Source organism: Elephantulus edwardii, unplaced genomic scaffold (genome assembly GCF_000299155.1).
Source record: "Elephantulus edwardii isolate Elephantulus edwardi_28Jun2011 unplaced genomic scaffold, EleEdw1.0 scaffold00015, whole genome shotgun sequence".
In the NCBI taxonomy this organism is placed as follows: domain Eukaryota; kingdom Metazoa; phylum Chordata; class Mammalia; order Macroscelidea; family Macroscelididae; genus Elephantulus; species Elephantulus edwardii.
Genome location: NW_006399765.1, coordinates 11,344,274 through 11,369,858, shown reverse-complemented (window position 1 = coordinate 11,369,858; position 25,585 = coordinate 11,344,274). Strand labels below are relative to the sequence as shown.

At 42.1% G+C, this 25,585-nt stretch overlaps 1 protein-coding gene across 1 annotated transcript in view; it reads right to left on the bottom strand.

Moving 5' to 3' along the window:
• Window positions 1–25,585, bottom strand: part of LOC102850380 (lipopolysaccharide-binding protein-like) — a 44,381-nt gene that overhangs the window by 14,355 nt on the left and 4,441 nt on the right. The window contains exons 3-12 of the mRNA XM_006881712.1: window positions 25,438–25,566; window positions 24,544–24,699; window positions 18,182–18,245; window positions 15,516–15,579; window positions 15,200–15,291; window positions 14,630–14,806; window positions 9,211–9,270; window positions 6,780–6,950; window positions 2,595–2,662; window positions 877–922 (exon numbers count right to left, since the gene is read on the bottom strand). Coding sequence (XP_006881774.1) covers window positions 877–922; window positions 2,595–2,662; window positions 6,780–6,950; window positions 9,211–9,270; window positions 14,630–14,806; window positions 15,200–15,291; window positions 15,516–15,579; window positions 18,182–18,245; window positions 24,544–24,699; window positions 25,438–25,566 — 1,027 coding nt within the window. The remainder of the gene's footprint in view (window positions 1–876; window positions 923–2,594; window positions 2,663–6,779; window positions 6,951–9,210; window positions 9,271–14,629; window positions 14,807–15,199; window positions 15,292–15,515; window positions 15,580–18,181; window positions 18,246–24,543; window positions 24,700–25,437; window positions 25,567–25,585) is intronic.

Below are 25,585 nucleotides of genomic sequence, written 5' to 3'. Positions count from 1 at the left end.
TGTTCGAACCACCAGCCATTTGGTTAGCAGGCACACATTTTAACCTTTGTAACACCAAGGGTCCTTTATAAACAATCCCTTATTCACAATTCAAAAACTTCCTACAGATCTTTGGAGATTTCCCGTAAGTGTTGTATAGATTAATTTGATAGCGAATTTGTTCTGAGCCATCATGAAGATATTGATGCTTCTTTATCCCACTTTATATGAATATTCATGTCTCGTTGTGGAAATATCCAAATGTTTGATTATAGAGTGCTGCCCCAGATCCTATGAGAAGTGTTATATAACATATGGTATATGCGCCATATTGCCTCTCAAAAATTCTCAGCTTTAGGTGCACTCTGGTGATGTGGTCTACAGCATGTTGTATCCTGCTTGCCAAGAAAGTCTCAATTCTGAAACCTACCCATATTTAAGAGGTTTGGATCAGAGATTGTACACCTGGGCTACCATGCTTACAAAAATGACTATTTACTGATAGTTTGCTAGATGTGTGAGTCAGTCTGTCTTTTCTTGATTCATTGCCTCACTTCACACTTCAGCCTCCATTTGAAGTAGATGCTATTCTTATTCCCATTTTCCAGACGTTCATTGAGGTTAAGTGACTGGTCCAAGGTCACAACGTGAGCAAGTGGCAAAGCCAGAGCTTGTATAAGAACCCAGGTCTATCTTCTTCCAAACTTCTTTCCATTAATTATCATTCCCTTCAGCCCTTGGACAACGTCCTCCATGGATAATGGTTCACTTTCAGAAATGGGTGTCCTATTTCCTGAGTCTGAAGTACATCTCCCTCTGGGCCTTTGCCAGCTCTCCTGACCCTTCACTAAGCCCTGCCTGGAGAAGCCACTCAAGAAATACTTGAAAAGAACTCACATTGAACGAACCGACATTGGAGTGTTTCAGCTCCAGTTTCAGCTCACTGTGTAGAGAAAGAGACACATCAGTCACCCTAGACTGTAACTGGTACTCACTCCCCGCTACCCCAGTGTGCTGCTTGGAGACAAGGGTCTTCTGTGGCCTGAGAACCCAAAGCCTCCTTTTAGGATGTGTTGGCTGTTGGCTTAAGACTCAAGCCACCATTGTGGAACTGAAAAAAAGAAAAGATCTTGAATATTTTTAATAACTTGAAGGAATAAATTGTAATAAAAAATGCATATGTTGTTGTTGTGTACCACAACAACCCTCTGGCAGGTAATCAGAGGCAGTTAATCGCACAGAGATTGCCCCTCCTTTTCCTATAGAGCAGCTGGTGTCCTCGAACTGTGTGCCTTTGGGATTGCAGCGCATGCTGTGTTGTTGTTGTTATGTGCTGTCGAGTCGCTTGCGACTCATAGCGACCCTATGTACAACATCCCTAAACTCTGCTCTGTCCTGTGCCAATCACACTGTCTCCGATACACCCATCCTGATTACCCCAGTCACTGAAAATCACCTCATAGGGGCTTTTCCCCTTCTGCGCTGTCCCTCCACCCTCCCAAGCATTATGTCCCTCTCCAAGGACCTGTCCCTCCTTGCAGCCTGCCCAAAGTATGTTAGACGGAGCCTTAGAATCCTTGCCTCCAAGGAGCAGCCTGGTTTGACCCTTTCCAGGATGAATCTGTTTGTTTTCCTAGCAGTCCATGGTACCCTCAATACTCTTCTCCAGCACCACAGCTCAAAGGCATCAATTCTCCTTCTATCCTCCTTAGTCATTGTCCAACTCTCTGATACACATGCTGTACAACTCCAAATATATAACCAAATCCAAACAGCCCAAATCCACTGCCTTGGAGTCAGTTGTGACTCATAGTAACCCTATAGGAGACAGTGGAACTGCCCAATGGTGTTTCTGTGGTTGTAAATCTTTACAGAGACTGACTGTGCTGTCTTTCTCCTGAGGAGCTGACTGCTGGAGTCAAACCACCCACCTTTCAATTAGCATCTCAAAGCTTTAACCACTGCTACACCAGTAAACTGTGTAAAAAAAACCGGAAGGAAAGATAGGGCATTGTCATCCATGGTGGTCTCAAAATTTTCTTCCTTTCCTTTATTTCTACAATTGATTGTTTTTTTAAAAAAGTCTTATACAAGGGAGCTCTGGTGGCCTAGTGGCAAGACGGTGCACTGCAATCCCAGAGGTACACGGTTCAAATCCACCAGATGCTCTGCTGGAGAAGGAGGGGGCAATCTCCTCCTGTACCAGTCAGATCTGATTTGACGGTACACGTAAAAATAATACAATAAAAATTTAAAAAACTAGTCTTATACATAAAGTCCTTTCAAGCATAGCTTCAAGCCCAACCGTTGTAATTAGATTCTCATTCCTAAATTTCTTCATAGACATTCCAGCTACTTCCCTGATGCCGGAGAGGGGAGAATGAGGAGCCCAAGATGCTACCCTGGTAGATTTCTTTTTTCAGCTTCTAGATTCTTCCCTGAGGCGTTTTCAATATGCCTTTTCCAGAGAGACACTGGATTGGAGGCTGAGCAACCCTGTGGGGATCGCTTTTCTAAGATCAGTCTCAGCCCTACTTGTGAACCAGGCTCTGGCACGGTCAGGATGTCTTCAATCCACCCTAATGCCTCCCCGCTCCCCACCCAGAGCCTCTTACCTTCCTGGGGTCACAAACCCCACAATCCTGTTGGAGGTCACATTGATGGTGACAGAGATATTGGTTCTCTAGAAAAGCAAAAGAAGTAGAATTCAGACACTTCAGCCCACTTGGACATCTTATTGACTCCTGGGGTGGGAGAAAAGTCTGTGCATGGAAACTGCATCCAGCAGCTCCCCAAGGATATTGAGTTGAGGGTGGCGAGTGAGTGGCTTTGCAACTGGCTTTTTAAAAAATTATTTTATTTACTTATTTTAAAATTTTTTGTGCATGTACAATCAAATCAGATCCAGCTGGCACAGGGGGAGATTCGCCCTCCTCCAGCAGGGCATTTGGTGGATTTGAACTGTGCATCTTGAGGATTACAACGCAGCTTCTTGCCACTAGGCCACCAGAGCTCCCCATCAGTGCCTTTTTGTGCTACATTTTTACAGTTTGGTCATTTCAAGACTATAATAGAAATGGAATTATGTTGTTGTTGTTGTTAGGTACCTTTGAGTCCGGTATGACTCACAGTGACCATGAACAGATCTGAACCCTGTCCTATCCTGCGCCATCTTCATCATCTCTGACACACGTGAGCCCAACTCTGCAGTGCCTATATCAATCCATCTCCCTGAGGATTTTCCTCTTTCACTGACCCCCACCTTTCCAAGCATAATGTCCCTTTGCAAGAAATAGCCTCTCTTAGTAACATGCCCAAAAGTATTTGAGATGAAACTTCTCCAACTTTGCCTCCAAGGAGCATTTTGGCTTCATTTTCTCCAAAACATATCTGTTCTTTTGGCAGTCCATGAAATATTCTTTTCCAACATCACAACTCAAAGGCATCAATTCTTCTTCAATCATCTTTACTCATTGTCTGGCTTAATAAGTGACTGACAAGACATGGCATAAATCTGGGATACGGTAGTCTTCAAACTGGCATTATTGCTCCTCAGTCATTTGGAGATGTCCTTGACAGTGGACTTGGCCAGTGCAATACATCTCCTGATTTCCTGACTGCTGGTACCAAGGCTATTGATTGTGGATCCAAATTAAGATGAAATTGTTGACAATTTCAATCTTTTCTCCATCTATCATGATGTTGCTTATTAGTCCAGTGGTGAGGATTTTTGTCTTGATGTTGAGAAACAAACTGTATTGTAGATTGTAGTCTCAGTCTTTTATCTTTTGCAGCAAGTGCTTCAGATAACTCCTCACTTTTAGCAAGCAAGTTTGTGTCATCTGTGTAATGCAAAATGTTGATGAGTCTTCCTCGATCTTGATGTGACATTCTTCTTCATAGAGTTCAGCTACTTGAATAATTTGCTCAGCAAACAGATTGAATATGTATATATATATATATATATATATATAGAGAGAGAGAGAGAGAGAGAGAGAGAGATTATAATACTGATTCACACATTTTTTGAGTTTTTAAAAAATTTATTAATTTCAATGAAAATTTACAGAGACTTTGGATTTCCATCCATTCATTGTTGCACTTTTCTCCCCTCCCACTCCCCCAGTACACTACCGTCTTGGAAAAGTAAAAGAAAAGGTCTTTCATTGTTTTACAATCCCTTGCCCCAGGTCCACTCCACTATGCGGCCTTTGCTCTGGACTCCCGTCATGACAAAAATACCAAATCACATATCCCTTTTAAACAGTTTTCTTCCTCATCTGTTTCAATGCAGTATACATTATTGAACCCATCTTTCTCAGTCTTTCCCCAACCCCAGTGTCAGTCCTGTTTTACAACAGTGGCACCATGCCGTATTTTTCCTTTTGTGCTGAGATACTTCACTCAGCATAGTGTCCTCCAGTGTCACCCGTTTTGAATACTATTGCATGAGTTCCTTGTTTTTCAATGCAGCATAGTATTGCATTGTGTGAATATACCACAGCTTCTCTATCCATTCATTTCTTGATAGGCACTTAGGTTGTTTCCAGCTGCTTGCTATTGTGAATGAAGATGCGATAAACATTTTTTTAAAGTTTCAACCATGCATTGTTCCCTTTGCTTCGTTCAGACAACAACTTCTTGGTGTAGGCATAATTAAGTGTTCTGTGATTCCCATTCTTCTCCAAGTTAGTCATAGCTTGTTATGATCCACAGTCACTTGTCTTTGCACAGTCAAGAAAGCACAAAGAGAATCATACAGTATATAATCTTTTGACTTTTCCCTTAAGCATAATTTTCTGAAGATTCATCTAGACTGTTGTGTATTCCAAGTGTTGATTCCTTTTCTTGCTAAGTAGTAACACATGTATCTATTGACATCATTAAAGTTCTTGCTTTGAACATTTGCACATTGAAGGACATCTATACTATTTCTAGTGTTTGGCGATAAGGAATGAAGATATTATTTGTGCACAGTTTGTGTGTGCAAGCAAGAAAGAGAGTCTTTATTTCTCTATATTAAAGCTCAGGAGTACAATTATGAGGCAAATTTTTAATTTTTGTGTTGGTATACTTTGAAGCCCCTCCAGAATGAATATTAGTGAAATCCAATTTATCTGTTTTTCTTTTATTACTTTTCTTGGTAATTCAGTTAAGAAATGGTTGCCAAATTTACAGTTACAGAGAGTTATATTTTGTCCTAAGAGTTTGACAATTTACCTGTTACATTTTAGTTGATTCATTTGGTGTTAATTTTGTATACAGTGTGAGGTAGGGGTCTAATTTTATTCTTTTGAATCCATTTCTCCCAGTATCATTTATGTAAAAGCTTGTTTAGCCATACTGAACTGTTTTGGTCCTTTTGTCAGAAATAGATGAACCATAAACATGTTAGTTAGTTTCTGGACCTTGAATTCTCTTTCTTTGCTCCATATGTCTATTCTTCTCCTAGTACCACACTGTGTTGATTACTATAGGTTTGGGGAAAACTTTGAAATTGGATTGATCCTGAATTTTTTTCTTCTTTTTCAAAATGGCTTGGGCTATTCTGTGTTCCTTGCATTTCCATACGAATTTAAGTAACAGCTTGTCATTTTTTGGGGGGTAGGGGTTTTTGATAGGAATTGTGCTGAGTCTATAAGTGAATCTGGACATTTGAAATCAACTAGATAACATAAGTTTGGCAATTGTTTTTGGTATTGCCATCTTAAGTAGTCTTTAAATTTTGTGCCATCTTTAAGAAGTTGGTAATATTTTTTTAATAATTTTTTATTTATTTTTTTTACAGAGGTTTTGAATTTCTATTCATTCATTGCCACAATTTTCTCCCTTCCCACCCCTCCCCACCAGCTCTCTTCCCCCTCCGAAGAGAGAAAAAAAAAAGAAAAAAAATTCCTTCATTAGTATACAATTCCCACGTCCCTTCCCCCCACCTCCCACCCCAAGTACACTTCTCTATACAACCTTAATTCTGGATTCCTGTGCTAACCATAATACTCAATCATATATCACGTCTAATTTGTTCTTTCCCTCATCTGTTTCAATACAATATACATAATTTATCCAGTTTTTTTCTGTCATACCCCCACCCTGATGTCAGACCCATTCTACAACGATGGCACCATGCAGTATTTGTCCCTTTGTGACCGAGATATTTCACTCAGCATAATGTCCTCCAGGGTCACCCACTTTGAATAATAGTGCATGAGTTCCTTGTTTTTCAATGCTGTGTAGTATTCCATTGTGTGGATATACCACAGCTTCTCTATCCATTCGTTTGTTGATGGGAAGAAGTTGGTAATTTTTTAGTGTAGTCATTTAAATAAACCTTATGTTTTAAATTTTTAAAAAATTTATAGAAAACATAACTGAGTGAAAAACCCAAAGTCTTCAGTATAGCTGGGTTTTAAAACTTACTGTAATAAATATAATACAACATTAGCCAATGCAATACTTTGTAAAGTATTCCACTTAGTGATATAAATTACATTAATCATATTGTATAACAAGTGCCTGTAATTGTTGTTAAACTTCTCATCAGAGACAAAACTCATTACTTCTTAGAGTGAATCACTTTTAAGGTTCCTTACAGCTGTGACAGTACGTAATTTGATAATCTATACCCTTTGGAAACCTAGCTGTTTAGACCAGGAATGCAGAGCCCTCTGATGGTGTCCAGCGTGGATCAGCTGCACAGTCTCCCAGCCGTTTGACCGAGGAGCACGTTATTGTTACTGAGGGAGGGATTTACAGCCATGGCATGTATGGCCTTTGCTTTCCTGGGTAAATATCAGACTTACCGCCCTGAGTTGAAAGAGTGGCTTGCGTTCAGTGGAGTTGGGCAGGAGGACAAAGGCCTGGACGTCCATCACTGGCATAAAAGTTATATTCCCCGGGGAAAACATCAGGAACGGTGCTGATTCAGGTGATGTCTGAAGCTCTATCTCCATGTTGGGGTACAGCCTGCCCAGCTGGAGAGAGAGGACAGAGACTCAGGAGAAGACGTGAGACAAAGAAAGGGACTCTGAGTTGTACTGGGGAATATTAGATAGAAAGTATTCCTTTCATCTCAAATGTCTAAACGACCTGACCAAGTATTGGAACTATTACAGGCAGAAAGGAATGGCATTTTCCAGAATATTGGAAGGGGCGCTTTGAGAATACTCTGCAACAATAACTTTTAGATTCATCTACTGAAGGCTGAGACCCTGACAGCCTGCTGATGAGTGGATGCTTTAACCTGCCCAGTTGCTTCTCTCTTGAGGGCTGACTAGGATTTTCTAGCCTTTACAGCACGTAACTCATTTCCTTGAACTTGAAATAAATCTCTCTGTCTCTTTATGCAAAAATGTGTGTACATCACCAGATGCTTTGCTGGAGAAGGAGGAACAATCTCCTCCTGTACCAGTCAAATCTGATTTGACGGTACACACACACGCAAAATAATAAAAATAAAATTAAAAAAATACATTCTGTCATATTTTTTTAAAATGTTCATACACACACACACACACACACACACACACACACACACATTTGTATATTAGCTTCATTAGTTTTACTTCTCTAGAGAAACAAGCTACACGGCCTTCTATGCAGGCCAGCTTAAGTTTAGAGTCTGTCATTGATATGTTTGCCCCCATCAAATGTGTATCGACTTTGTTAGGCCATTATACCCAATATTGTATAGTTGTTTTCGATTTTGTGTTCTTCTCTTTTTATGCATACTCTTGCTTGAGTCACACCTTTTATCTTACAAGAGATAAAAGGAGAGAGAAGTGAGCAGACAGATGAAGGACCTCACCCCCACCGAGAAAGAAGAGCCTGAGTGGAGTACATGATATGAACAACTTGGGTTTTCTAAGCTGAGAACCTTCTAGACTCAGGGGAAGATTTATGCCAAGACTTATCTCCAAGGAGAGCTGTGTCTACAGAGGTTTAAAGATAACGAGGACCTTCCCCCAGTGCTGACAGACCAAGAAAGTTTTCACCTGCAACTGATGCCCTGAATTTGGACTTTTAATCTCCTAAAATGTGAGATAATAAATTTGTTTGTTAAAGTCATCCATTTGTGGTATTTCTTTTATAGCAACACTAGGCAACTAAGACGGGGTTGAAGTTCAATCACCTGGGTCAGGAGAGGAGAGGCTGAATGCTCTTCTTCGCCACTACACCTACTTCTCAGTGGTGCCTCAAAAGACACATCAAGCAAATACTTGGTGATTATTAGTTTGGCTCTCAATGTGTAGTCTGACCAGAGCACCCTTGTTTGTTCTTTGGAGAGACTCTTACACATTTGCAGCAGGTTAAGTGTTTTTAACCTGGTTAAGGTTAGCTGTGGTAGAGACTGTTGCCGTCCTTATTTGACAAATGAGAGGCTGAGGCCCAGTAGGATTGAGTTCCAAATCCAGAAAAATAACCAACCCAGGTTCTAAACTGTTGTTGGTGTTAAGTGTGGTCGAGTCACAGGCGACTCATAGCGACCCTATGAAGGAGAGTCCCTGACGCTTGGGTACCTTTCATCCTCTCTCCAGGCTCATAGGGTTTCCGGAGGCAAGCTATTATGGAAGTGGATGCCACTCCTCCTTCCAAGTTTGTTTTAATTTGGGAGCTCCACCCCACTCTCTGTCTGCATTGGGTAGCCAATCATTAATGCAATTGACACATCCGTGTCACAGTGTTCAGCCTCACAGCAACCACAAGTGACCACTGTATGACAACTTGTACATCAGGGCTATACGACCTATAGAGGAATGTCTGAACAAAAACAATGAAAGACTGCGAGGGCCCTTTTCGGCTTGAAGACCTCTGCTGCCTTAAACCCTAGGCCAACCCTGGCTTGCCTAGCTCCTGGAGGCAGAGTAGTCCTTCACGTCCAAAAACTGTCACAACACCTGAGCACACAGCACCATGCTCTCTCTGGCAACCAGAACATAGCAGCCCTGGGTGGAGCAAACCTGGGAGAACATGGTGATCTCAGGGTGGTGATCACCTAGTTCATGGAGAACTAGGTGATATAAATTCAGAGTCTATCTTTGTGCTATATGGAGTCAAAAAATGATGGGAATTTTATATAATAAAATTTGTTTACTAACTTTTCTTCTCCTCTCCCCATTCTTATAAGTAAGTTGCACAAAGTCTATACACTGTCAACCAGCAGCCAAATAGAGTTTACAAACTTGGGCTAAGTTGAGGGGCTTATCTTGTGTGATGATTGGAGAGAAGTCTTACCCGAGGAATAATAGTCCGGAATGAATTGGTGTTAAGATGGATCTGAGAGTCCAGGGGAATCTGCAGCAGAACAAGCAAGAAGCTACTTGAGAAGCAGGACAGGATACTCATCAGAGATTTGGACTTTGAGATCTGACAGCTTGGGTTCAAATGCTGTGTCAGTAGTCTTCTAGCTGACTCATTCTTGGAAAGTTTTGCTAGGTCCTCTATCTGTAAAAATGGAAACAATGATAGCATTTGTAGGCTGTGTGAGGATTAAGACCCAAATCCAACCCACGGCCATGGAGTCAGTTTCAACTCACAGTGATTCTCCATTTAGTTTTCAAGGCTGTACTTTTGTACAGGAGGAGCCTGCATGTCTTTTTCTGTACAAAGGAGCTCGTGGATTTGACCTGCTAACATTTTTATAACTAGTGCAATAGGTATTGAATTGCACCATCAGAACTCCCATGCGTGAGGATTAAGTGATATAATATATGGGTAAAACGTGGAGGATGCTGTGCATATATGTGTTCCATAGATTTACGTGTCTGTTCCTTGTATCATCATGAAGTGCTCTTGACCCACTTCTAATTCATAGCAACAAAAGTTAGCGTTACCCTGTCCTGTGATTTTTACAATCATTGTTGTGTTTGAGCCCATTGCTGGCGCCACTTTATCAATCCATCTTGTTGACAGTCTTCTTGTTTTGTTTTGATTTTTAAAAAATACAGATAATATCCACATGTATATAAGGAAGACCTGTTAATGTTATTGTTGTTGTTGTTATGTGCCGTCGAGTCGCCTGCGACTCATAGTGACCCTATGTACAACAGCCCTAAACTCCGCTCTGTCCTGTGCCAATCGCACTGTCTCTGACACACGCATCCCAGTTACCCCAGTCACTGAATCAATCCACCTCATAGAGGGCCTTCCTCTCCTGCGCTGTTCCTCCACCCTCCCAAGCGTTATGTCCCTGTCCAAGGACCAGTCCCTCCTTACAACATGTCTAAAGTATGTTAGATGGAGCCTCAGAATCCTTGCCTCCAGGGAGCACCAGGTTTAACCCTTTCCAGGATGAATCTGTTTGTTTTCCTAGCAGTCCATGATACATTCAATACTCTTCTCCAGCACCACAGCTCAAAGGCATCAATTCTCCTTCTATCCTCCTTAGTCACTGTCCAACTCTCTGATGCATAACAAATGATAGCAAAGACCATAGCCTGTATCAGATGCACCGTAGTCTCCAGAGAGACACCATTGCTCTTCAGTACTTTGGAGAGGTCCCTAAAATCAGACTTTCCCATGGCAATACATCTTTTAATTTCCTGGCTGGTGGTGCCAAGAGTGTTGACTGTGGAGCCAAGCAAACTAAAGCTGTGAACAATCTCAATCTCTTCACCATCCATCCTGATGCTGCCAACTGGTGGTGAGAATCATTGTCTTCTTGACACTGAGCCTCAATCCATATTGGAGACTTGTTAATACAACTATTCAAATAAAACCACAAAAAGTCAAAGTCTTCCTTGTTTTTGTTGACTCTCTACCAGTTACGAAGTCCTTCTCCAAAGATTATTCCCTCCTGAAAATAGGTCCACATTGAGGTGAAGTCTTCCCATCCTCCTCCCCTGTAAGGAACATTTTGGTTGTACTTCTCCCCGAGGTAGATTTATGGAAGTTGATGGAATATTTAATCTTTACCAATACCATAATTCACAGGCATCAGTTCTTCTTTGGTCTTCTTTTTCATTGCCCAGTTTTCCTGTGCATATATTGTTGAGTTGGAACTGACCCAGCTGACCTTCCAGCAGGTTTTCAGAAGTGGTAAAAACGCATGGGAGGAGCTTGTCCTTCTTTCTCCCACGGAGCAGCTGGTGGATTTGAACTATGTACCACCCTTGGTGGCGCTCCCCGATTAAAACAAGCTTGGAAGGAGGAGCGGCATCCACTTCCATAATAGCTTGCCTCCGGAAACCCTATGAACCTGGAGAGAGGATGAGAGACACCCAAGCACTGAGGACTCTCCTTCATAGGGTCGCTATGAGTCACCTGCGACTCGACAGCATTTAACAAAAACCACCACCTTTGGGTTGGCAGTGTGATTCCTTACCTCTAAGCTGACTGAAAACACTATGGCATGGGTCACACACCCCTTCGTCATCAAAGTGAAATCTTTGGGTTTTTAAAAAATAGACATTTTTTATAATACATATTGTTGTTGTTGTTGTTATGTGCCGTCGAGTCGCCTGCGACTCATAGTGACCCTATGTACAACAGCCCTAAACTCCGCTCTGTCCTGTGCCAATCGCACTGTCTCTGACACACGCATCCCAGTTACCCCAGTCACTGAATCAATCCACCTCATAGAGGGCCTTCCTCTCCTGCGCCGTCCCTCCACCCTCCCAAACATGATGTCCCTCTCTAAGGACCGGTCTCTCCTCACAACATGTCCAAAGTATGTTAGATGGAGCCTCAGAATCCTTGCCTCCAAGGAGCCACCCGGTTTAACCCTTTCCAGGACAAATCTGTTTGTTTTCCTAGCAGCCCATGGTATTCTCATGGTAAGTAACAAATAAATATCAGTTATTGCTATTTCTTATTTTTTTAAGGTTAAACTTATTGCCATTGAGTTAGAACCAACTCATAGCTGAACCCCCAGAAGGTTTCTGTGAGGCTGTGCATTGCATAGGAGGAGATTGCCCATCTTTCTTCCTTGGAGTCGCTAGTGGATTCGAACCCCCAGTGAAGCATAAACTTTGGGTCAGCCACCAGAGCTAAGCTCCCCAAAAGGACCAACTAGAGCTTGTGATATAACAGTGTGGCGTCGAATGCTGTCCATTCACTCTGTTTTTCCAGCCATATCTTACAGTGCCCACCTTATCACTTGCTGATCTTCCAGTCTGGAATTCTTGTCCACACTCACTGTCCTTGACCTTTCCTTTCTGAAGATTCCCACAATTTGCTTGTGCTGCTTATTATAGTGTGTGTGTCTGCAGTGGAGGTCTGGCGCTCAGATCTCCCTTCAAAGGAATCAGCTGCCTCATCTCTGAACCCATGTGCCTTTCATACAAAAGCTGCATCCTCTCCAGGCTGCTCACAGCCCACTACTGAGCATGTGAGGGATAGAAGCACTGGAATTTCTGTCTGATATAATGCTCTTCTAATAAGCAATCTCTGCACTGTGGTTTCTGGTCAATACTTTCTTAGACCTGAGATGCTTCCTTAGCATTTTTCCAGAACATTGGAAACAACCTAAGTGCCCATCAACAAACGAATGGATGGAGAAGCTGTGGTATATTCACACAATGGAATACTACGCTGCATTGAAAAATGAGAACTCATGCAATATTATTAAAAATGGGTGACCCTGGAGGACACTATGCTGAGTGAAGTATCTCAGCACAAAAGGAAAAATACTGCATGGTACCACTGTTGTAAAACAGGACTGACCTTGGGGTTGGGGAGAGACTGAGAAAGATGGATTTAATAATATATACTTAATTGAAACAGATGAAGGAGAAAACTGTTTAAAAGGGATATGTGATTAGGTGTTTTTGTCATGACAGGTGTCCAGAGCGAAGGCTGTATAGTGGAGTGGACCTGGGGGAACAGATTGTAAAACAATGAAAAGTTTTTATTTTACTTTTCCAAGAGGGTAGTGTACTGGGGGGTGGGGAGAGTTGGGAGGGGAGAAAAGTGCAACAATGAATGAATGGGGAAAAAACCCCAACAAAAAACAGTAACAAAAGAATATTTTTAGTCTGAGGGGGAGGTTGGGCAGGGAGAAAAGTGCAACAATGAATGAATGGGGAAAAAACCCCAACAAAAAACAGTAACAAAAGAATATTTTTAGTCTGAGGGGGAGGTTGGGCAGGGAGAAAAGTGCAACAATGTATGAATGGAAATCCAAAGTCTCAGTAAACTTGCATTAAAATTAATTAAAAAAAAGAATACAGATTTAAAAAAAATAATTTCTCCAGGACTTTGAGTCCTCCTACTCTCTCTTCCTTCTTCCTCTCTTCACAGATGTCAAACCTTCATTGCTGCCTGAGGCCTCTTAATGCCTACTCCTTCCCCTTTCCTTTGCCCTTCATAGTCTTGTAAACCTAACACCATCTTGACATCTACTTCTCTGAGGATCCTATAAGACACACCATAAAAGACAAAACCGATTGCCATTGAGTTACTGCCGACCCATGTGGCTCAGTGTAGAGCTGTGTTCCGCAGAGTTTGCAATGGCTACTTTTCTGGCAGTCTAGGTGGTCCTCAGATTATGAATGAGATCCATTCCTAGGCCTGCCTTTGAATCATATTTGTAAGTAACTCAGAACAGGTATAGTTCATATCTTACATTGGTTAGACAAATACTTGTTTTGATATATATTGTGTATAAAAGCATTAAAGAAACGCTTTTAGAAACACTAAGACATCTTTAATGTCAAAATATAGCACTAATAATAATGATGTTTTGATGTATATTGAAAAGTAGGACCCAATTATATTTAGATATTACATATTAGATTTAAATTTAATAGGCTTTGTGTGAGTTGGTTAATAACTATAGGTTTATATAAGTCAGGTGTTTGTAATCTACGGACTGACTCTTTTCTAGAATGCCTCTGGGTAGATTTGAATTGCCAGGCTTTTGGCTAGGAGTTAAGTATTTGCTTAACCATTTCTGCCACTTATGGACTCCTATGATACACTGTTGTTGTTAGATGACATCAAGTTGACTACAATTCATAGTAATTGTATAAACGACAGATCTGACACCTTTCCTATCCTGAGCCACCTTTACTATCTCTGATATGCTCATGCCCATTGTTATCGTAACTATCAATACATCTTGTTGAGGGTCTTCCTCTTCCTTTGATTTTCTATCTTTCCCAGCATGATAGGTTCCCCCAGCCACCCACACCCACCCACCCACACACACACACACACACACACTAACCATCTTCTCTTGACAACATGCCCAAAGTATGTGACATGAAGTTTTACCATCTTTGCCTGTAAGGAGAACCTTGGTTGCGTGTCCTTTAAGACAGACTTCTTTGTTCTTTTGACATTCCATGGGGTATTCAGTACTCTTCACCAGCACCACAGTTCAACGGCATCAATTAGGAAGCGACTGAAGGCATCGTTGCTTGAAGCAGGCACACGTTAATCTTTTAACTGATACTGTTGCCCCAAAGAGCACTCTGGAGAGGTCTTTGACAGCAGATTTTCCCAATGCAACATATATTTTTATTTCTTGACTGCTGCTATAATCTTTGGAGAATAAGTGCTCTTGGAATTCATAAATACTGGTAAGGAAACTGAGGCACAGCTTGGATTTGAATCCACCCTTGGGAAGCTCCAGAGTCCACATTTCCCCCTGACGTAGTCCCACCTGACGCACTTTTCCAGGAGCCCCAACCTCTTCCCCTTCTCTACTCACATGCTTATTTTGGAAGGTGAAGTTCATACGCCCAGCCTGGTGGTAAACTTGGCTGGCAGTGTTGAAGACGTATTCAGAGACTGCAAAGTAGACCATATGATCATCTTCCTGGGAGAGTTTGATGGCTGGAGCATCAAAGGGGACTGGAGATCGCCACTTTTGGCTAAAGAATTCACCCTGGAGACAGAAGGCTTTATCAGTCAACCGAAGTTTTGGTCAGAGAGCATGTCAGGCAGAAGGATCTAAAGCCTGGGGGCGGGGGGGGAGCATCTTGGCTCCTGAGTGGGGATTAGGGTGGCATTTCCTCTCTTGGATATGAAGCCCAGGGTGCTGACCCCAGTGGACTCATAACATCAACATGTTGACAGCTTCTTGAAATCTCCTTGTTAGAGAATCAGCTCTTTGGGATGTAGCAGCAAAGAGGCAGGCTGTAGAAGAGGAAGAACAACCTGGTGCTGAAGAGCATGGAGTCTGAAGCTGATGTATATATGGACTAGTAAGGGAGGGGAGGAGAGGACTCTGGAAGCTAGAGGTGATTTCCTACCATCCTTCAGCTCCAAGGCCCTTTACCTTGAAGAATGTGTCTAGCCCTTGGGACACCACCAGGGGGGCTTCTGCCAGTCTGTAGTCAATGCTAGCAAACTGATCAATCATGGAAGTGACTGCAGAATAAGAAAGATACAGGGTTAGGATTAGGGTCGCTCTCATGAACTTTGAGTGGGAAAGACCTTGAGAGAGTGAACATGAGACTGGGAATGACTCGTGGGACTTTGAGCCATGGAAACGATTGCTTCAGTCAATCAATTAATCAATATTTGTTAAGCTTCTGCTTCATGCCAAGCACCACAACATGTGGTGGAACCAAAGGAAGAGAAGGGATGCAAACCTGGCAAAGTCTGGAGATAGGGCATCAGATGTCCGGTTGTTGACCGCTGGACTATATTGCAGATCTGTAGGAAAAGGGAGAGAAAGTCAGGTGAGTTAGTTCCTCCTTCATCTCGTTACTTGAAATGCCTTTCCCCTTTCCCCCACATCCTTTCCACATCACCCTGCCTTATAGGTATGTGGAGAAGGGTATGTTAAAAAGGGAGAAGAGGGCCCTACTCCTGTCAGGACAGGGTGGCTAGATCCTGTCCTATCTGGATTGGCCTCTCACCCAGGTGTGCCCCGTTTAAGTTCCGGAACTTTTCTGGAAAAGACATTAAAAGTGATAGTGGTAAAGTCTCCATAACCTTCAGTCATAGCCTTTTATTCAATGTCTCCACAGTTAAAGGGGCATTTTAGAGAGAAGAGAGGAGAAGAGCTTCTATGTGCAGGAGGCATCTCCTGAGCCAGAGGGTCCAGGATCCCGTTATTCAGTCCCTCTTCCTCCTACTTAGAGATGCTGGAAATCTCACATTATCCAGCCATCTTGGGCTAAGAGGAACCTGGGGATGCCTATAAAGTTCCTGGGAGGAGCAAACAGTCAACACACTTGGCTAACCTAAAGCCTGATGGTTTGAGTCTCGCTCCATCTCTATCTTTGGTTCACACATAATTCTGTGGCTGGAAAAGGTATGTTACAGTCTCTGCTTCTTCTTTGTTAATGTAGTGAGATTCTCCTCGTTTCTGTCTACGAACAAGACTGACCTGAACTCAGTCTGACCTACTGGAGTGTTTCTGACTTGAATTGGATCCCATTCCTTTCCTAATAAGACTCATAATTGTGAATATTTTCTGTCAGTTCTGTGTGGCCATTGCAGCAAATTATGAAACCCGGTGGTAGAGTTCTACGATCCAAGGGGTGATCAATGATACTGGATTTGGTAGAAATAGAGAGTGTTGGGGGGCATGTCTGATCTCATTGGAATTGTCTGTGTGCCGCTCTTGCTGTTGCTGGGAATTCTGTCCCCTTGTGAAGTTAGTGGAGATTAGATTTTGCTACCTCCAACCTCGCCATACTGTTTCCACACTGCATAATTTAATATGAAGGTTTCATACTACTTAAAACCAATCGTCCTTTGGCGAGCAGATTCCTCAATATTTCAATGCAAACTCCAAGCTAGGGAAAGGCAGCTTCTGCACTAGATAAGGCAGGGTGATGCCTTTCCAGGGCTTTGAGTGTGTACCCTTCTGAGACTAGTATCTTGTCCACGCCCAAGTCCCTCATTCTAGGTGCGCTTTCTGCAATGCTACGTGAAGCTCTATACTTCACAAAGCTGTGAAAACAATAATTATATCCTCTGAAACGTTTCACTCCTTAGGCTCAGTTCTCTGGTACTATTCCCTCCAGGGCATGGTATCTAGATTTCTTATTTCCTGTATCTGTAGGGTTGATACCACAACCTGCCTTTGTCTTCTGCCTGTTGCATGTAGGCGTTGGTGAGCATAAGTGTCAGTGGAAAGATTTTTTTTTCAGTGGAAACATTTCTGATCCATTTGCTCAACCCTTATTTTATTCCAAGGAGCCCCAATGGTTAGTGCCCAAGGGTTAGCCCCAAGGGTTACATGTGTCAGGCTGCTAATTGAAAGATTTTGGTGGTTCAAATCCTCCTGGAGCTTTGAGGGAGAAAGTATCCTCCCATAAATATTTACAGCTTTGTAAACCCAACAGGGGGTCACCTGGGTCAGATTCAACACAACAGCACTAGGTTTAGTTTTTCGGTTTTGCTTTGTGCCAGGTGCTAATAATAAGCACCTGTGTATCTGACTTCATTAGTTTCTCACGATAGTCCTGGATGGTATTATTTCTATTTTAGAGGTAAGAATTCTAAATTTCAAAGAGGTTAAGCCAGTTCACCAAGGTTTCACAGTGACAGAACTGTAATTTAATTCCACAATTAAATCTCTGTCCAGAAATTGTCACTATTTGAATAAGATATCCCCACGGCTCATGTGCTCAGTAGCAAAAGATTAAAGAAAGTAAAAGGAAATTGAGAAATGTCCTAGGAACAATAATAATGACTGCTTGGAACCTGCCCTGAGTACCAAGCACTGTGTGGTTGTGTAACTGAATCCTTACTGCTCCCTTCAAGGTAGCACTGATTGTCTCCATTTTTCAAATGAGGACATGAGGCTCCAGGTGGTACATTAGCTTGCTTACATTGAGGGTAAATAAAAGAGACACCCTTCTATCTCCTCAGACCACTGAGGGCTGTCCCCACTGCTATTCTCTATATGATTAGTATTCTGTGTGTGTCTTATTTTAAAACTCCCTCCCTATTCTCAAAGTGAGAAATATCTATATTTTCTCTTAAAAGAATTGAAAAAATCTCTCAGCATTTAGAGTTGATGTGGTTATGGTGTGAGGAAGGGATTGGATGTAATTTTCCTTTCATACCCTTCAATATTATCTGCGTCTGGGTAATCAGATAACACTCCCATGGTTCCAAATGCGATCAGTATATGCTATCATACAAACTGGAGAAAGCTTTGAAATTTATGTTTGCACCATGAATGAGGATTTGCTAAGCAGATTTAAATAGTAACTTACTTAAGAGAAAAACTATTTCCAGACATCCGATATGTACATGCTAATATGCTAACCGCAAGTCTGTGTATCCTTTTGTTTACCTTTTCTTGCATGATTTCTTTGAACTTGTTTTCAATTTTTTTATGGAAGAGATTCAGGAGCCACCTGAAGAAAAGAGTAAAGAGAGTCAGAGAACACTTCATGATTAACTGAGCCCCTTGTGAGGGGGACTATACACGGATATGACCTTCCTCCATCCTACTAAAGGGGCCCTGCTAGATCAGTTTAATCCAGAGGAAGATAATTCACACTGTTCTCTTCAATCAGAAATGTACGTGAAGGAAGACTAGTTAGAAGTGGGGTGTTAACTGTGTACATCTGTGGTTTTAACATCCACATCCTTTTCTTTCTTGCTTTGGAAACCCATTCCTTCCTCATTTTCAGTCCTAGAGGTTCAGTGGGGCCGACCTCACTTCTCTACCAGATTTAAGGGTGAGTCTTAATCCTGACTCAGTCAGACTCTTTAATGATTTGTTCAGAGACGGGCATATGACCTAGTATGAATGAATGACCATTTCCCCAGGATTTTCCCTGGCATTTCATGGAAAGGGCTTCCGTGTTGAGATGATTTGCACTAAGGACCAAGAAAACCTGGAGCTCCTAGTGGCCATGTTTGCCATTCAAGGGATGGTGAGCCCTGTCTGAGAATGAAACCGACAGAGCCAACAGCGTTTCTCAAAGACACAGAGATCCCTGGTAACACTGGTCAAACACCTGGATCTGGTCATAGTTTTGGGTTCATCCTGTGAGCTTTTCAGTTCTTGGGAACCAAACAAATCCTTTAATTATTAAGCAACTGAGCTGAAACTTTATAACTTGAATTTAGTGGCCTAAAGTTTGAGGACTGTTTTGAAAGAGAAAAAAGACTGGAAAAGAGTAGAAATAGGTATGAATAGAAAATTTAGGAAAAACGCAGTCCACATGGTTGTCAACAGAGAAGATGCTCGGCATCATTTACCAGAAGATAAACACAAATTAAAACTAAGTTACTCTCATTTTTCAGATGAGCAAAAGGGAAAATCTTTGGTGATAAGCTGTCTTGGGGATGATGTGAGGAAACTCTCCCTCATATGCTAGTGAGAATGGAAACTGGCAAGTCTCAGAAGACATCTTGTTAGTATATATTAAAATTACAAAATATACAATCTTCTTCCCTAGAAATTTCATTTTAATAATCTAACCTACAAAAATAGATTTCTCAAGAGCAAAATGATGTTATTTATGCACAAAGTTATCCTTAGTAGTATTTTTATGATAGCAAAAGGCTAGGAAAAATATAAGGAACCAAAAAAAAAATACCCTGAAAATTAAATGCTCATTAACAAAAGTCCAATTATTTACATCATAGTGTCTTCACACAATAAAATAATTTGTCAAGGTAGTGTTTATGTTTTGATGTCCAGAAACTTCTGAATATGTTATTAAGCAGGGTGAGGGGAATGGAGAGGAATCAAGGGACTTAATACCACACGTAACGTGCTACTATTTGTATAAAGAAAAGATTTAAAAATGTAGATATTGATTCTCATGAGTGAATGATACACAAAACACTGTTAGTATTGAGGGAGCCAGACAACCTGGTTAGTAACTGCTTGCACTGACTGCACGGGGTCCACTTGAAGAGAGTGGGAGAACATAGCCATGAAGACATTGGCTGTTTGAATATTTTTCATTGACACCCATTGACCCAGCACACATAGATACTAATGATGAAAGAAGTTTACAGATCTTAAGTGCAGGGAGTTGTGAGGACTTCTGACTTCCCAAGGCTGAGAGGGAAGAGGACCAGTGAGTCTGAAATCCTCCAGGAAGATAGATGGACCCCAGAGTTTGGGACTGGTGCCCATTAGACTTTGCCTTGGATGAGTAGGAATAAGATGTTTGAGACTGTGAACCAGTGTAGATTGCTGCAGTTTGATAGCTTGCTCTAGACTTGCAGATGTTTAAAATTCCAATATGAACAGAAGATATTTCAGAAAAGAACATATCTGTGTTTTCAGAATACTGGTTTGATAGAGACAAGTAAGTTAGATATTGGCTGCCTGAAAAAGTGGAGATAAAGGCATGAGGTATCTGGCTTACACAATTCATGGTGTAGTTACTCATGAACTCTATGAAGTATAAATGATTGTTGTTGTTGTTGATTGCCTTTGAGTCAAGCACGACTTATAGCGACCCTATGAACAAAAGGCCTGAAGCCCTTCTACAACTATCGACATTTATCAAAGTTCATAGAATTTCCAGAGACATGTTGTTTAAGAATTGGATGCCATTCCTGCTTCCAAACCTGTCATAGTATGTCATTGTTGTTATGTGCCGTTGAGTCTCCTGTGATGTCTAGCGACCCAATGGACAGCAGCTCTGAACCCTTCCCTGTCCTGAGCCAGTCTCACTAATTCTGACACAACAACCCCCACTGCCCTAGTTACTGTATCGATCCATCTTATCTGGGGTCTCCCTCTCCTGCACTGTCCATCCACCCTTCCGAGCACAATGTCCTTCTCCAAGGACCGATCTCTCCTGTACACATGCCCAAAGTAAGTAAGGTGGAACTTCAAAATCCTAGCCTCGAAGGAGAGGCTTGGTTTCACCTTCTCCAAGACAGACTGACTTTTTTTCTTGGCAGTCCATTGTATATTCAAGACTCTTCTCCAGCACCACAAGGCATCTATTCTTCTTCTGTCATTCTTAGTCACTGTCCAACTCTCTGGAGCAGAACAAGTAATTGAGAATACCGTGGCCTGGATTAGGCACACCTTTGTATCTAGACTGACATCGTTACTCTTCAGCACTCTGGAGAGGTCCATGACAGCAGATTTTCCCAATGCAATTCGTCTTGTGATTTTCTGCTTCTGGTGTTAATAATGTTGATTGTGGATCTGAGCAAGCTATACTTGCTAACAACCTCAATCTCTTCTCCATCTGTTATGGTGCTGCCAACTGGCCCAGTGGTGAGAATCTTTGTCTTCTTGATGTTGAGCTTCAATCCATATTGAAGACTAGAGTCCTTGACTTTTTACAGCAATTGCTTCAGGTCTTCTTCAGTTTGGGTCATCTGCATATAGTAGGTTGTTAAGGAATCTCCCTCCAATCTTGATGCCACATTCCTCCCCGTAAAGCCCTGCTTCCCAAATGATCTGTTCTGTATACAGATTGAAAAGATACTGGAACAGGCTACATCCTTGATACACTCCTTTCCTGATTTTGAAGTGCAATGTCTCCTTACTCTGTTCTGAGGACTGCTTCTTGGTCGAAGTATATGTTTCATATAAGCACAATCAAGTGTTAGGAGATTCCCATTTTCCTCAAGGTTAGCCACAATTTATTGTGACCCACATAGTCAAATGCCTTTACGCAGTCAATGAAACACAAATAGACATTCTTCTGGTACTCTCTGCTCTCTGCCAAGATCCATCTGACATTGGCAATAATGTCCTTAGTGTCACAACCTCTTCTAAACCCAGCTTGAATTTCTGGTAGTTCTCTGTCAATGTACTGTTCAAGTCTTTTCTGGATAATCTTCAGCTGGATTTTCCTAGTCTGTGATATTAGTGATAATTTTTATAATTTCCACACTCTGTCAGGTCACCTTTTTTTTTGGAATGGAAATAAATATTGATCTCTTGCAGTTAGTTGGCCAAGTAGTTGTTCTCCAGATTTCTTGGCACAACTTGGTGAGCACATGAAGGGCGGCATGTTTGGTGAAATACATAACTGATATCCCATCACTTCCTGGGACCTTATTTTTTGCCCAGTCCTTCAGAGCAGCCTGCACTTCCTCCTTTATCACCACTGCCTCATGCTTGTATGTTGTTTCTTGAAATTCTTCTATGTTAACCAGTTCTTTTTGGTACACTTGCCCAACCAGGAAGCAGAGTCAAACAGGTACATTTGCCCAACAGTGATGCAGAGTCTCAAACCGGAGGATCAGAGAGGTCTGCCTGTGAGCATTTCTGAGAAGAAACTGTCCCAATTAAAGAATCCCTACTATTTCCAGCCTGAACTAGAAGCTGTTACTTCCCTAGCAAATCCCATAATTGTGAAACAAACAAACATAGAACACTTAACAATGATTGCTCTTGAGAAGGGAAACTGGTTGGCAGGGAAACAAATGGCTCTATTGTCACTGTTGTTAGGCTTTGACTCATAGCAACTCTGGGCCACCCTCCCAACCTCTTCTGGTCTGAAGCCCAGGGTGGAAAGGGCTTTCTTTTCACTCTGAAGCCTCTTGAACTTTACCAACGTCACTTAGCGTAAATCTTATTTAAATCTGCCTTGAGGTTGGCGGCTCTCAGTCAGTTCTAACACATAGTGGCCCCAGGGGGTTTTCTCAGCTTGAGTCCCTGTGGAAGCAGACCACCACCACCATTCTCTTGCGAAGCAGCTGGTGAGTGGGAACCGCTCACCTTTTTGGTCACAAGCTGAGAGCATAAACCGTCCATTCTGCCAGAGCACCTTTGAGTTTTGAACGATATGAATGAATCACTGGTTTTTAAAAAGAAATTAATTTAAAAAGTATAAGAAAATGGTGTAAGGTCTATATATTCCGTAACATCTGCCAATGATCTACCAAGAAATTAAGAAAATTGGCAGCTATTCACTTATCTTAAGCCTTTTCTTGCGGGCATTCAAAGTTACTAATAAAAACATCATTCTCTTGGTGAAAATGTTCTGAGGCTTTAAATACTAATGGGAAGAGCTTGCCCACTGAGGCGGTGGCCGACTTAAACTGTCAGAGTGGCTCAGCCTTTTGACTAGGAACAAAACACATTATACCACCAGAGTTCCCTCCTCATCGCCCCCCCCACACTTTTAGTTATCTGCGGACTTTTATGCTCCAGTAAATACAGTAGGTAAAAGGATGAGCTAAGTAGCCCATTTTACCCAAACTCACTGACCCACTCTTGAGGCTCCCCCATCTGGCTTTGAAGGATAGAAATCTTTACAGAAATGAGACTGCCTATCTCATTCCCAGAACGGCTGGTAGATTTGAACCACTGACTTTTTGGTTAGCAGTCCAGCAACACAAAGCAAACTACCCCTGGTCACAGAGGCAGCTTGATAACAAGACATGCTTACGTGGTAATAAGAAGGCACTGGAACTCTTTGCAACTGCACGTGCTCACAATATTTATTTATGTTTAGCATGTATCTAAACCTAGAGGTTGGTTAAGTGTTGGGTTGCTAAGCAAAAGGTCAACAGTTCAAAACCACCAGCCACTCTGAGGGAGAAAGATGAGATAATCTTCATCAAGATTTACAGCCTTGAAAACCTGATGGAAGGGAGCTATTAGTTGGAATTGATTCCAAGATGGTGGGTTTGTTTTTTTAATGAGAGTCAAACTGGGTAAGGACTCGCGTTAAGGTCCCGTCCACTGTGGTAAGCAGTGCGCTAGATTCTGAAGCAACAGTGATAAACAAGACTGACTTGTATTCTAGCCTCACGGAGTTCGTGATGTGATTCCAGCCCACTTCAGATAAAGGCCATAGAAAGCCCTTTTTAGCCACAGACCTCTCTCTGTGAAACTGAAGGCACACTAGCCACAGACCTCTCTCTGTGAAACTGAAGGCACACTTTTTCTTACAGGGCCACATAGTAAACGTTGTCGGCTTTGTGGGTCAGAAGATCTCGGAACTACTTGAATGTTGTTGTTTAATGCAGTCAGAGAGGAACTGAATGGGGAGGTACTTGTGAGACCCACCTGGCTAAAGATCTTGTAGCTTTATATACAAAGTGGGGGGCTCATCTACAAAGATTGTTGGTGGGTTCAGCAGATCATATGAAGAAGTCTTGGTTGGGCGGTATTCTGTTGGCATCTTTTCTTATCTTGCTGGTGTAATCTTAGGTCAGCTCGTTTTTTGTGGTATTCCTGAAATGTCCTAGTCTTTTTTTTGCCAGCTCAGCTTTCTACTAGAAGTTGAGCAGGCTGGAACTAGAGGGAAGTTCCTGTGAAGCCCACCTGGCTAAAGACCTTGGGGCTAAAAATCTTCTTTCTTTTTAAGAGCGACATCTTATTCAACACCCTCAATGTTCATTTCTGGAAAAGGCCTTGAATACACAAGGGTGCGTTTTCCAGTAACACAATGAGGGGAGACGGTGGTAGTAGATTATGAGAAAGAATAATTATGATTTAAAGATTAATTCGTGAATTGCTCATGGTATCCAGCATTTGGGTGACTTTATAGAACTTTATAACAATAGGCTATAGGACTTGGCCCACAGGCTACACACACACACACATATATATATATATATATATATACTGCTGACCTCTGATCGTGTCTAGTTTTAAAGTTAGGTTGTTATTATTTTTGAAATCTTGCCCTTTTGCTCCATCAGGGGCGCCTGGATATGCTGGGTAATGAGGGTAGCTCTGACAAATAAGCGTGTGGGATCACTTACTCCAGGTGTCCGGAAATGTAAATGCTGACGTGGCCAATGGAGTTCCTGCAGTCAGCCACAGAGGCGGTGGGCCGTCCAAAGTCATCCTTACCCAGCTTCAGAGAAACTGAGATGGAAATGCCATCCACTCTCAGATCAAAGGTGCCCTCCAGGGTGCTGTTTGGGAGAAATGGGAAGCAAATGTAAAATCAAGGTCAACTTCGGAAAGAGAAGTCAAAGGACTCAGTTTTGATTCCCACATTCCCACTAGCCAGGTATACATCTTCTTTGAGCTTCAGTATATTATGAATCAAAGTGATCAGTGTTTACTGAGCCTTTACTACAAGCCAGGCTGCTTCCAAATGCTTGACATCTGTTCTTTTATTTAATCCACAACTGTCTGAGGTTAAGTTATAAGTAACCCCATTTTACAGATGTTGAACATCCCATGGACGGCCAAAAGAACAAACAAATATGTCTGAGGGTGCAGTGAGAGTGCTCTTTGAAGGCTATAATGATGAGGCTTCACTTCACACCATGTACTTTGAGCATGCTGCTAGGAGATGCTGTTCCTTGGAGAGGGACATGATGCTAGAAAGGGTGGAGGGTCAGCGGAGGAGAGAAAGACCCTCAACCAGGTAGATTAACACGGTGACTGTAGCAATGGGCTCTTGTGTGTCAGAAAGTGTGAGGATGGCTCAGGATAGAACAAGTTTCAGATTTTTTGTTCGTAGGGTTGCTATGAGTCATAGTCAACTTGACGGCACCTAACAACAACAACAACACAGAAGTTGAAACTAAGGTTTGGGAATGGTCAGATGGGGACCCTTCATTGGACCTAGAGATGGGACTCCAGACTGGGTAGAAATGCCCTTTTCCAGAGCTGACAGACATTCGAGCCCAAGTACTACTCACACGAAAGCCTTTTTCACCTTCCAGTTCCCGCTGACAGACACGTAGTTATTGGAGAGGGAGGCTCTCACTCCTTGCCCGGGGAGTAGACTTAATTCTGAATTCCGGAGCTCAAAGTGTTGGATCTTCAGTCTGGGGAAGAAAGGAAGAC